The 12,711-nt window shown below is 39.0% G+C and overlaps 1 protein-coding gene across 6 annotated transcripts in view; it reads left to right on the top strand.

The window, feature by feature from the left end:
- The window catches only part of LOC127442429 (receptor-type tyrosine-protein phosphatase F), a 301,235-nt gene that overhangs the window by 256,135 nt on the left and 32,389 nt on the right, over window positions 1-12,711 (top strand). For all 6 annotated transcript variants that reach the window (XM_051700458.1, XM_051700457.1, XM_051700461.1 and 3 more), the window contains one exon: window positions 9,221-9,318. In XM_051700458.1, coding sequence (XP_051556418.1) covers window positions 9,221-9,318 — 98 coding nt within the window. The remainder of the gene's footprint in view (window positions 1-9,220; window positions 9,319-12,711) is intronic.

Here is a 12,711-nt window from a genome sequence, read left to right as displayed (position 1 = left end):
AGGCCGTCTTGCTCACACATGCTTTTCAGTTCTGCCCACAAATTTTCTATTGGATTGAGGTCAGGGCTTTGTGATGGCCACTCCAATACCTTGACTTTGTTGTCTTTAAGCCATTTTGCCACAACTTTGGAGGTATGCTTGGTGTCATTGTCCATTTGGAAGACCCATTTGTGACTGAGCTTTAACTTCCTGACTGATATTGAAATGTTGCTTCAATATATCCACATAATTTTCCTTCCTCATGATGCCATCTATTTTGTGAAGTGCACCAGTCCCTCCTGCAGCAAACCACCCCCACAACATGATGCTGCCACCCACGGTTGGGATGGTGTTCTTCAGCTTGCAAGCCTCACCCTTTTTCCTCCAAACATAACAATGGTCATTATGGCCAAACAGTTAAATTTTTGTTTCATTAGACCAGAGGACATCTTTGTCTCCATGTGCACTTGCAAACTGTAGTCTGGATTTTGAATGGTGATTTTTGGAGCAGTGGCTTCTTCCTTGCTGAGCAGCCTTTCAGGTTATGTCGATATAGGACACGTTTTACTGTGGATATAGATACTTGTCTAACTGTTTCCTCCATTATCTTCACAAGGTTCTTTGCTGTTGTTCTGGGATTGATTTGCGCTTTTCGCACCAAACTACTTTCATCTCTAGGAGACAGAATGCGTCTCCTTCCTGAGTGGTATGATGGCTGTGTGGTCCCATGGTGTTTATACTTGCGTACTATTGTTTATACAGATGAACGTTGTACCTTCAGGCATTTGGAAATTGTTCCCAAGGATGAACCAGACTTGTGGAGGTCCACAATTGTTTTTTCTTGAGGTCTTGGCTGATTTCTTCTTATTTTCCCTTGATGTCAAGAGGCACTGAGTTTGAAGGTAGGCCTTAAAATACATCCACAGGTATGCCTCCAATTCAGTACACCTCCTATCAGAAGCTAATTGTCTAAAGGCTTGACATCATTTTCTGTAATTTTCCAAGCTGCTTAAAGGCACAGTTAATGTATGTAAACATTACATAACAGTATGTAAACTTCTGACCCACTGGAATTAAAAGTGAAACAATCTGTCTGTATACAATTGTTGGAAAAATTACTTGTGTCATGCACAAAGTAGATGTCTTAAATTACTTGCCAAAACTATAGTTTGCTAATATTAAATCTGTGGAGTGGTTAAAAAATGAGTTTTAATGACTTCAGCCTAAGTGAATGTATGTAAACTTCTGACTTCAACTGTAGATCATATCAAAGATCATCACCATTTACAGTATATTGCTCATACTTAGGGTAAGGAACAAACCTCTATGCCTAGCACTAAACTTTGGTGATGAACTCACCTCGCCTGTTTGTACCACAGGCTTGAATGATACCTTAACTCAATTAAAAATGACGTTTCTAAATGACTGGACTTACGAGTTACCTGCCGGGCAAGTAAACCACCCAGAACACCCTAGCAACCGTGTTGAAACACCCTACTAATCACCCACAATGCCCTAACATAATGGCTGAGAGTTTCGCATGGACAAATGCTCCTCAGTAATTTATTTATTTTTAGTTTAGTTTATTTATTTAATCCAATGACAGAAATTAAAAAAATTCCTCCTCCTATGCCACTGTCAGTTTCATTCCTACATAATAATGTGTGGGGGAAAAAAACATCCATTTTGCATAACTGCCTATGCGTTAATCTAGTGTAATATGAAAATACTGTAGCTGTTTCCCTTGAATAATTTACTATGTAAATTTAGAAATGCTAAAGACCTTTTGTTGTTTAATTAGCAGCTTTGTGCGAAAACAAATCTAATCTTTTTATGACTTTCTGCTTGCACTGATTAAGCAGTAAGCTTTGGGAAACCATAATAAAGCGCTCTGCTTTACATTCCATTTATAGTTCCATTTGTCATTCGGAGGCTTTAAATTCAGGTCGCAAGCTGTTTATTGGAGTTCCTCCACTCAATGTGTCATCTCCTTGGAGTGTCTTATATGCACTCAATTCACCCAAAGGCCCCTCGCACCCTTTCAACCCCTCTTTGGTAATTAGCCTTCCTGCTTTCCATTCCCAAGGTGAGTGAGAGGCAGAGCTGTGATGCTCAGAGAATATGTCACACCTGCCTCTCTCCCCTCTAATAGCTGAGCGGTGGCAGTCGAGCAGGTTATTACAGACCCCTCTCAGACCCTTTCAGTACTGAAGAGCACATAATTACTACAGTCAAAACAGCCATAAGGCTCTTTTACCGTGAAATCATGCTGCCACCGCTCCCAGCAGTTTCCATATGACAACAGAGTGGCAACAAGCGCACTTCACATTTCAAAGTTTGATTAATTTTTGCAATTGTGTGAGTTATTTTCATGTTGTTTATTAGTACAAATGATGTGACGTCTGTGTTGGTATAGCTGAAACAGGAATAAGCGGAAATGTCTGTGTTGTACCTGCATTACCAACAGGTTTCATACACTCACATGTTATGTACAGTACACACCCTCACATATTATCCAGGTTTATTTCCTGCGGATGAGTGTGTTTACATGCACAATGCTTCACTGAATATGCTTAATAACCCAACAAAGTGTAAGGCCATATACAGTAAACACTATAAACAGCGTTCTTTTATCGAGTAAAGGTCATAAACGGTTTAAGCAAAACCTGATCGACATGGCTAGATTTTTGCCCATTACGCTCCGCATTTAAGCACAGAGGCTCACCACTGTTTGCCGGCTTATTCAATGTTGACATCTGTTTACATCTTGACATCAAAATGGGAGGAAAAAAAAAACATGACAGAATCAGAATCTCATGTAAACGCGGTTTTCTTGCATAGTCTGCTTTTTATGAGCTTATATACTGATTATGATGATTTTTCATAGTTATTTGTGTTTGTTGTACATGTAAATCTCATGTAAACATGATTTTATATAATTGTCAGCTTTTGATAATGAACTGATTTTTTTCATAAATATCATAAGATGGTTCTTTTATATCTTCTGCTTTAGTGTCAATAGGAAATATCAATTTTAGATTTTCAAACATTCCTTTTGCAAATAGAATAGAATAACAGGGGTGTCAAACTTAGTTCCTGGAGGGCCGCAGCCCTGCAGAGTTTAGTACCAGCCTTGCTCCAAAGTGCCTCCTTGTAATATTCAAGCACTCCTGAAGACCTTGATTAGCTGCTTCAGGTGTGTTTAATTAGGGTTGGAGGTAAACTCTGCTGGACTGTGACCCTCCAGGAACCGAGTTTGACACCCCTGGAATAGAAGAACAACAAGAAGTCTTTCAACAGATGGTATGACCCCCACAGAGCCCGGATCTCAACATCATTGAGTCAGTCTGGGATTACATGAAGAGACAAAAGCAAATGAGACAGCCTAAATACACAGAACTGTGGCAAGTTCTCCAAGATGCTTAGAACAACCTTGAAAAACAGTGGGCAAGTGTACCAAGGAGAATTGGTTTTAAAGGCATAGGGTGGTCACACCAAATATTGATTTAGTTTTTATATGTTCACAGCACTTTGTATGAAGTTAATTGAAAAAAAAAAAAAAAAATATATATATATATATATATATATATATATATATATATATATATATATATATATATATATACAGGTGCATCTCAATAAATTAGAATGTCATGGAAAAGTTCATTTATTTCAGTAATTCAACTCAAATTGTGAAACTCGTGTATTAAATAAATTCAATGCACACAGACTGAAGTAGTTTAAGTCTTTGGTTCTTTTAATTGTGATGATTTTGGCTCACATTTAACAAAAACCCACCAATTCACTATCTCAACAAATTAGAATATGGTGACATGCCAATCAGCTAATCAACTCAAAACACCTGCAAAGGTTTCCTGAGCCTTCAAAATGGTCTCTCAGTTTGGTTCACTAGGCTACACAATCATGGGGAAGACTGCTGATCTGACAGTTGTCCAGAAGACAATCATTGACACCCTTCACAAGGAGGGTAAGCCACAAACATTCATTGCCAAAGAAGCTGGCTGTTCACAGAGTGCTGTATCCAAGCATGTTAACAGAAAGTTGAGTGGAAGGAAAAAGTGTGGAAGAAAAAGATGCACAACCAACCGAGAGAACCGCAGCCTTATGAGGATTGTCAAGCAAAATCGATTCAAGAATGGACTGAGACTGGGGTCAAGGCATCAAGAGCCACCACACACAGACTTGTCAAGGAATTTGGCTACAGTTGTCGTATTCCTCTTGTTAAGCCACTCCTGAACCACAGACAACGTCAGAGGCGTCTTACCTGGGCTAAGGAGAAGAAGAACTGGACTGTTGCCCAGTGGTCCAAAGTCCTCTTTCAGATGAGAGCAAGTTTTGTATTTCATTTGGAAACCAAGGTCCTAGAGTCTGGAGGAAGGGTGGAGAAGCTCATAGCCCAAGTTGCTTGAAGTCCAGTGTTAAGTTTCCACAGTCTGTGATGATTTGGGGTGCAATGTCATCTGCTGGTGTTGGTCCATTGTATTTTTTGAAAACCAAAGTCACTTCACCCGTTTACCAAGAAATTTTGGAGCACTTCATGCTTCCTTCAGCTGACCAGCTTTTTAAAGATGCTGATTTCATTTTCCAGCAGGATTTGGCACCTGCCCACACTGCCAAAAGCACCAAAAGTTGGTTAAATGACCATGGTGTTGGTGTGCTTGACTGGCCAGCAAACTCACCAGACCTGAACCCCATAGAGAATCTATGGGGTATTGTCAAGAGGAAAATGAGAAACAAGATGCAGATGAGCTGAAGGCCACTGTCAAAGAACCCTGGGCTTCCATACCACCTCAGCAGTGCCACAAACTGATCACCGCCATGCCACGCCGAATTGAGGCAGTAATTAAAGCAGAAGGAGCCCCTACCAAGTATTGAGTACATATACAGTAAATGAACATACTTTCCAGAAGGCCAACAATTCACTAAAAATGTTTTTTTTATTGGTCTTATGATGTATTCTAATTTTTTGAGATAGTGAATTGGTGGGTTTTTGTTAAATGTGAGCCAAAATCATCACAATTAAAAGAACCAAAGACTTAAACTACTTCAGTCTGTGTGCATTGAATTTATTTAATACACGAGTTTCACAATTTGAGTTGAATTACTGAAATAAATGAACTTTTCCACGACATTCTAATTTATTGAGATGCACCTGTATATATATATATATTCATGGCATAATTTTTTCAAACATCCTCACTATACTGTACATTTTCCACAACTGCATAATACTTTTGCACAGTACTGTTCATGCAGATCTCTTGTAAACACTGTGTGCTTACATTGTCAGCTTTTTACAATGAGTTTATGCTTTTTATTTTTTTATCAAGTTTTGTTGTACATGCACTCATATGTAGTAATACAGTTATGTATCTGTAGTCTCTGATTACATTTCATCTCAGTTTTAATGACCTTGGATATTTATTAATTTCAGTTCCAGGACATTTGCAGTCTACCTTGCCTGCTTTGCATGCTCGGTTGTAGCTCTTTTCTGCCTAATTAACTTGCTGTTTAACATGGATGTAGCCTGTGCTGTATTCACTTAATGTGCAGCTCATGGAACAATTGCACCATTACCCTTGAAATATATAGAATACTTTGTGCTTAGTGGTAATTATGTTGATGGTGAAAGCAATTTTTGTTATATAAAAATATGATGGTCCCAAATATAACCATCATTTAACTCCCCAGTATACAGTGCATCCGGAAAGTATTCACAGCGCTTCACCTTTTCCACATTTTGATATGTTACAGCCTTATTCCAAAATGGATTAAATTCAAATTTACAAAAAAAATAAAATAAAAAAATAAATTAAAATAAATCACATGTACATAAGTATTCAAAGCCTTTGCTCAATACTTTGTTGAAGCACCTTTGGCACCAATTACAGCCTCAAGTCTTTTTGAGTATGATGCTACAAGCTTGGCACACCTTTTTTGGGCAGTTTCTCCCATTCTTCTTTGCAGGACCTCTCAAGCTCCATCAGGTTGAAAGTGGCACAGCCATTTTCAGATCTCTCCAGAGATGTTCAATCGGGTTCAAGTCTGGGCTCTGGCTGGGCCACTCAAGGACATTCACAGAATTGTCCCGGAGCCACTCCTTTGTTATCTTGGCTGTGTGCTTAGGGTCGTTGTCCTGTTGGAAGATGAGCCTTCGGCCCAGTCTGAGGTCCAGAGTGCTCTGGAGCAGGTTTTCATCAAGGATGTCTCTGTACATTGCTGCATTCATCTTTCCCTCGATCCTGACTAGTCTCCCAGTTCCTGCCGCTGAAAAACATCCCCACAGCATGATGCTGCCACCACCATGCTTCACTGTAGGGATGGTATTGGCCAGGTGATGAGCGGTGCCTGGTTTCCTCCAGACATGACGCTTGCCATTCAGGCCAAAGAGTTCAATCTTTGTTTCTCATGGTCTGAGAGTCCTTCAGGTACCTTTTGGCAAACTCCAGGCGGGCTGTCATGTGCCTTTTACTGAGGAGTGGCTTCCGTCTGGCCACTCTACCATACAGGCCTGATTGGTGGAGTGCTGCAGAGATGGTTGTTCTTCTGGAAGTTTCTCCTCTCTCCACAGAGAAATGCTGGAGCTCTGTCAGAGTGACCATCGGGTTCTTGGTCACCTCGCTGACTAAGGCCCTTCTCCCCCAATCGCTCAGTTTGGCCAGGTGGCCAGCTCTAGGAAGAGTCCTGGTGGTTCCAAACTTCTTCCATTTACGGATGATGGAGGCCACTGCTCATTGGGACCTTCAATGCTGCAGAAATGTTTCTGTACCCTTCCCCAGATCTGTGCCTCGATACAATCCTGTCTCGGAGGTCAACAGACAATTCCTTGGACTTCATGGCTTGGTTTGTGCTCTGACATGCACTGTTAACTGTGGGACCTTATATAGACAGGTGTGTGCCTTTCCAAATCATGTCCAATCAACTGAATTTACCACAGGTGGACTCCAATCAAGTTGTAGAAACATCTCAAGGATATTCAGTGGAAACAGGATGCACCTGAGCTCAATTTTGAGTGTCATGGCAAAGGCTGTGAATACTTATGTACATGTGATTTTTTTATTTATTTATTTATTTTTTATTTTTTATAAATTTGCAAAGATTTCAAACAAACTTCTTTCACGTTGTCATTATGGTGTATTGTTTGTAGAATTTTGAGGAAAATAATGAATTTAATCCATTTTGGAATAAGGCTGTAACATAACAAAATGTGGAAAAAGTGAAGCGCTGTGAATACTTTCCGGATGCACTGTATGTATTTGTTGACCCCACAAGGTGAGCGGACTGCATTTTACAGATGCTTTTATCAAAAAACAAACAAAAAACAAAAACGACAGACAAGCTTTAAATTTGATCAGTATGTGCATTCTCTGGGAATAGAACCCATGACCTTGGTGAAGCTACTGTACCAGTTAAGCTACAGGAACACTGATACAATCTGCACACTTAGATTTTTTCCATCATCTTCTCCCTGCAGTTCCCAGCTTTTACCGCTGTCCTGACACTCCAAATTAATCTGCATCCCTGCTGAGCATTTACATATGCAGTGTCCTTACCTGTCTATCTTGCTATTTATCAACTCATCCGTCAAGCTGCCTGAAATCCGTGATTTCCATCCATTGACAAATTACTGCTTTCTACAACACAGTACTTTTTGCCTTTTCTGATATAGACAACAAATGGGTATATTACTGGAGAAAGTAGCTAAAACAATGTTGCAATTAAAGGTGCGGTGTGTTAATTGTTTCGATGTTTAAAAAATACTTTCTCCTATCCCAGTTTAATGTGAACAGACCATTATTAGCCATTTTTAGTCTGAAAAGCTTGTTCCAGACAAGCATAAACTCCATTGCTCTGTGATGCCTTCAAAACATTGCTCATTAACATGAAGTGTTCCAAAATGCTCAGCAAAAATGTTTGGTTGGGACCACCTGTTTTATAGGAATGGTTGGGAAACCTATTTGGTCACTATTTTTGCTATTCCAATTTGTGCCGCTAGTGGCGCAGAAATTATACACATCTTTCAGAAAGCCAATGCAAATTGTGTCTGCACGGTACTGGACCAAGGCATACTCTGTGAATTAGGGTTTTTGGCTTTGATTTAATGTGGTTGATTAAGAGAGCGGCCCTCAGTCCTGCCGCCCACTGTCTCGCAAGAATGCTTGCATGAAGTAGCTGGCAGGGGGCTTGTCCATACATTAGTGTTCACTGTGAACATAATGAACGCATAATGGGGAATTATACCCAAGCATGTCCCATTAAGCATCTCAGACCTGCTCAATCACCCTCAACACTTCAACCACTGTAATCTTAATGTAAGAACCTCTAATACAAAGCACTGTCCTTCCCTTATCAAACAACACAATGCAAGCTGAGCATTTCTTAAGATCCAGCTAAGCATGCAGCCTTGCCAAGTTCAAAGTTTCATTTTTTTTTTTAAACTAATTTATACAAAAAAAAACAAAAAAAACAATTGGAGTGTATTGTGGGAGGTGGAAGTTAAGCAGACACAGCATCCTTGCTGTAAAAAAAAGCATCTTAAACCAGCATAAACTGGTTTGCCGAGCGTGTTACTGTAGAGACTTAGCGCGTATGGAGGCTCACACAATTCATTGCGGCATCCACGCACAACTCACCACGCAACCTGCCAAGAGCGTGAACCACCATATAAAGACCATGAGGAAAGTAACCCAAGCATCTCTACCCACACTAGCAACTGAGCAAATAGATTGCTTAGGAAGCCTGGTTGGAGTCACTCAGCATACCTTGGATTCGAACTCGCAACTCCAGGGGTAGAAACCAGCATCTTTACTCGCTAAACTATTCAGGCCCCATGGTCTTAGCTAGTTTCAGATGGTCTAGCTGGCCTCCCAGACTGGCCAAGCTGTTCAGTTGGTTTAGTTGGTCAGCCAGAGGCTCTCTCAGCCTAACCAGCTGACAAGTGCCCAAAAACCCTCTAAGACCAGCAAAAAGACCCGCTAAGACCAGCATACCAGTTTTTGCTGGTTTAAGCTGTTGTTTTCAGTAGGAATATGTCAGCATACACCTCACAGAGGAATTTTTCTACGTAAAACTTCAAGAAGAACCTCTTTATGTCGTGCCCTCATAGAACTCCTCAGCTCATACTGGCAGATTCACTCACCATTGTAACAGTAGGATGCATCAGGAGTGATACTCTGGGGTTTACTCACCACTTTACATGTTTTCTTATATTCTCTTTCAGGAATGAGGGAACACCCTCCCATCTCTGTCTGTGACCTGGCAGACCACATTGAGCGACTCAAGGCCAACGACGCCCTTCGCTTTTCCCAAGAGTATGAGGTAGGACAAAAGTTCAGCTATGACTGGACTGGTGAAAATACCGCAATTGTACTGTCTACCAACTCAGATGTCTGGATTAACTGCAATAGCATTAGGCCACTGCAGTTACAGTTTTACTGCCTTGAGTGTTAAACCAGTAAAAGATGGTTTGCTAGTCTCAGCTGGCCATTTTAGCTGATCAGGCTGATGGTTTGTTGGTTTTAGAGCATTTTTGGGGCAACTGGTCAGGCACGAGCTAAACCAGCTAAACACCAGCTTGGCCAGGCTGGGAGACCAGCTAAACTTGTTTAAAGGAATATTCTGACATATAATCGACAGCATGTGTGGCACAATATTAATACAAAAATTATTTTTGACTTGCTTCTCTTTTTAAAAAAAAAAAGCGAAAATCTAGGTGAAAGTGAATGAGGCAATCCTTAAACATTAAATTACTCACTATTTCAAAAATATAGCCACAAGACATAAACAATATACGTGTTAACATGATTTTAGTGTGATAAAATTACTTACTAACTATTTCTGTGTAAAGTTATATCCAATTTTACAACTTTGCCATGACAATGTAATGTCAACAAACCCTAAAACCCTAAAATGGCTGAAAAAAATATGATTTAAACAACTTAAAATTCAAATAATACATACGTTTTAACAAAATAATTAATGTAAATGCTTTTATAAAATTATAAGTGTCGCATTTCTATCTTTAAACCCTCCAAAAATTGTCCCCTTTCACTTCCATTGTGAAATGATTTTTCGTTCCTTGATTTTTGCTTTTTTTTTTTTTTTTTTTTTTTTTTTTTTTAAAGAAGAGGACAGATGAGTAGAAATAATTTTTTGTGGTAATGAATATTGTCACAAATGCTGATGATTGAGCTTAACTGTATTGAACCCGGAAAATTCCATTTAAGCATTTTTTTTGGTTGTTTGGGGTTTTTTTTGCTAGGAAACATTTACACTGGTGCTGTTGTTTTTGTTTATGTCTTTGTTTCCATTGTTTAGTCTGTTGCATTTGTACTTATAATTTTGTGTATGTTTTTATTTCTTTTGTTAGTTTGTTGTGTCTTGTCTGTCAATTTGCTCGTGAATTCACTGTGGCCTATATGGTGTTATCTAATATAGATTCTCTTGCCATCAGCGGTTAAGAACACCCACATTCAGTGTTATGACAGTTATTCACACTTGTGTCTTTCTGATAAACAGATGTTCATTTTCCAGTGATCTGTGTCAGTGATGTCTCTCTAGAAATCTTTAATATACACATAGGCCTTGTCATTTCTTCCTGATGTTGAGAAAGGAGACTATTAAACCTTTAAATAAGAGCGATATTTAGCATGCCTGACAGCCTTCTCCCTAAAGGTGTGGAATTATTCAAAAATCAGACTGTGCTGGCCCAAAATGTTCTTCTCTGAAGTACAGTCCCTGTTGAGGGTTTTTACAAATGTTAAGCGTTCGTCAAAAGATTGCGATGCATGCATGTATATAAAAATAGGGCAAACAGAGAATTTTTACCAGTGAAGAAGATATTGATTAGCCAAGATCACACACATCTCTCTTCATTTATTCCATTGCTCATATTTTTTCTTTCTCTGCTCAGCTCATTTGTTTCCTCCACAGTCGTATTTATAGTAAAACTGCAATTAAAACTTCACTCCAACCAACCACACTAATTACACGTGCCTGTGGAAAGGATATAAAGAAGACGAGACTTTCGTCTTTTTATAAACCTTCTTTAAATCCTTTCTCTTTAAAGACATTTAGTGACATTTTGATGGAAGGATCTAGCTGATCAAGCAGCCATATGTGACAAATCTCTCCTCCTGCCTTTGTGGCTTTGGTTTTCACCACACAAGCCCTCTGTAGCCAGGCAGTGCTCACAACCTGCTCTTGGCATGCTGTGATGTTATCTACTCCTGTTAAGGAAGGCCCCCTCTCAAGGGAACAGATGGTTCCGCTAGGGCCAATGGGAGTAGCCTTGTCCAGCCAGCATGAGCAAGGCAGTGGGTCACTGTCACGTTTATTGGCTCAGTTGTCTGCTCCATGCATCCATTGCTCAGTGTGTCTCATGGTTATATCTGCCAAAGATTATCAGCACATACTTCCCTCTGCCCTGTAATGTCAGACAAAAAAAACAGGACCCATTAGAGGGCTCGACACAAGCATGAAGCTTAGAAGACATTTAATGGTTTGACGAGCAGTTTTCTTTCCTGGTTGACATATTTGGGGCGGAAAGGCTTGGTATTGAAAGGCTTGTCCTGTTTTTAAATAGCCAATTGCCTTTAGGTTTCATCAAAGTCAAGCAAAAACACATTTAAAAGCTGAAGAAATAGACAAGCAATAAAGACACTTTTAAAATGAATAAATTCCAAACACTTCCTGCGCATAGGAAAGAAAGTATGAGCTTTATGGCAACTGGCACACCTACAAACCATGATGTGCTACTTGATATTGCTAGACAGAGGCAAGTGGTATTTGTAATTTAAAGGGGAGGGGACTTTCTTATTCAAGAGAACATTTTATTGGAAAAAATATGTAAATAAAAATTGTAAGATGTCATAAATATTTTTGGTCCATTTTCCTGGAAGAATGAATGAATGAATGTTCATGTTCATAGTTTAAAATAATTAATGATGATTATTTATGTATTTTTATTTTATTTATTTTTATTCCTGAAGTTTTAAGTACTGTATGTTCTTCAATAAAAACAACAGTTTTGAAGGGAGTTGCTGAATTAAAATAAGAAATATGATGTCAATACATCTTGATTTCTAGTGATTGTTAGGAGTTCTTTTAAGCATATTTTAAATTTATTTCTGCAAGTTAGATTAATATATTATATATATATATATATATATATATATATATATATATATATATATATATATATATATATATATATTTTTTTTTTTTTTTTTTTTTTTTGTCATCTTGAGGCCCCCAGTGGGCTCTGGACCCCTCGTTGAGAACCACAGCACTAGCAAACTTTAAACACTTCAAAACACTTTAAAGCTAACAGACATAGACTAAAAGCCACAAAAGTAAAATTGTGATTTCTTGGGGTCTTTATAGGCAAACTGTGATCATGTCATAGATGTGATCTTTACATTAAACAGATATAACACCATCGTGGTAGCTTTATTATTACCTGTATATTTATGTATTAACCCAAAAGTCAGCTTTTTTGAATGATGTGTTTTTCATACTGCAGAACCAGAATATTGAGTGTTAGTTGTCCCATGAAATTCTTCTTTGCATCTTAAAGCCCTCTGTAAAGCACTGCTGAGCTCGACTGGTGACAAGAGCAATAGCTGACACGCCCGTCAGCTAACTGATTCTTGCCAGTAACAAGCCAGTGTTTGTCAACCGGCACGAGTCGAATCTTCTTATAGGATGCTC

Source organism: Myxocyprinus asiaticus, chromosome 6 (assembly GCF_019703515.2).
Source record: "Myxocyprinus asiaticus isolate MX2 ecotype Aquarium Trade chromosome 6, UBuf_Myxa_2, whole genome shotgun sequence".
In the NCBI taxonomy this organism is placed as follows: domain Eukaryota; kingdom Metazoa; phylum Chordata; class Actinopteri; order Cypriniformes; family Catostomidae; genus Myxocyprinus; species Myxocyprinus asiaticus.
Note: the sequence above shows the minus strand (reverse complement) of the source record. Positions and strands in the feature narration are given on the sequence as shown.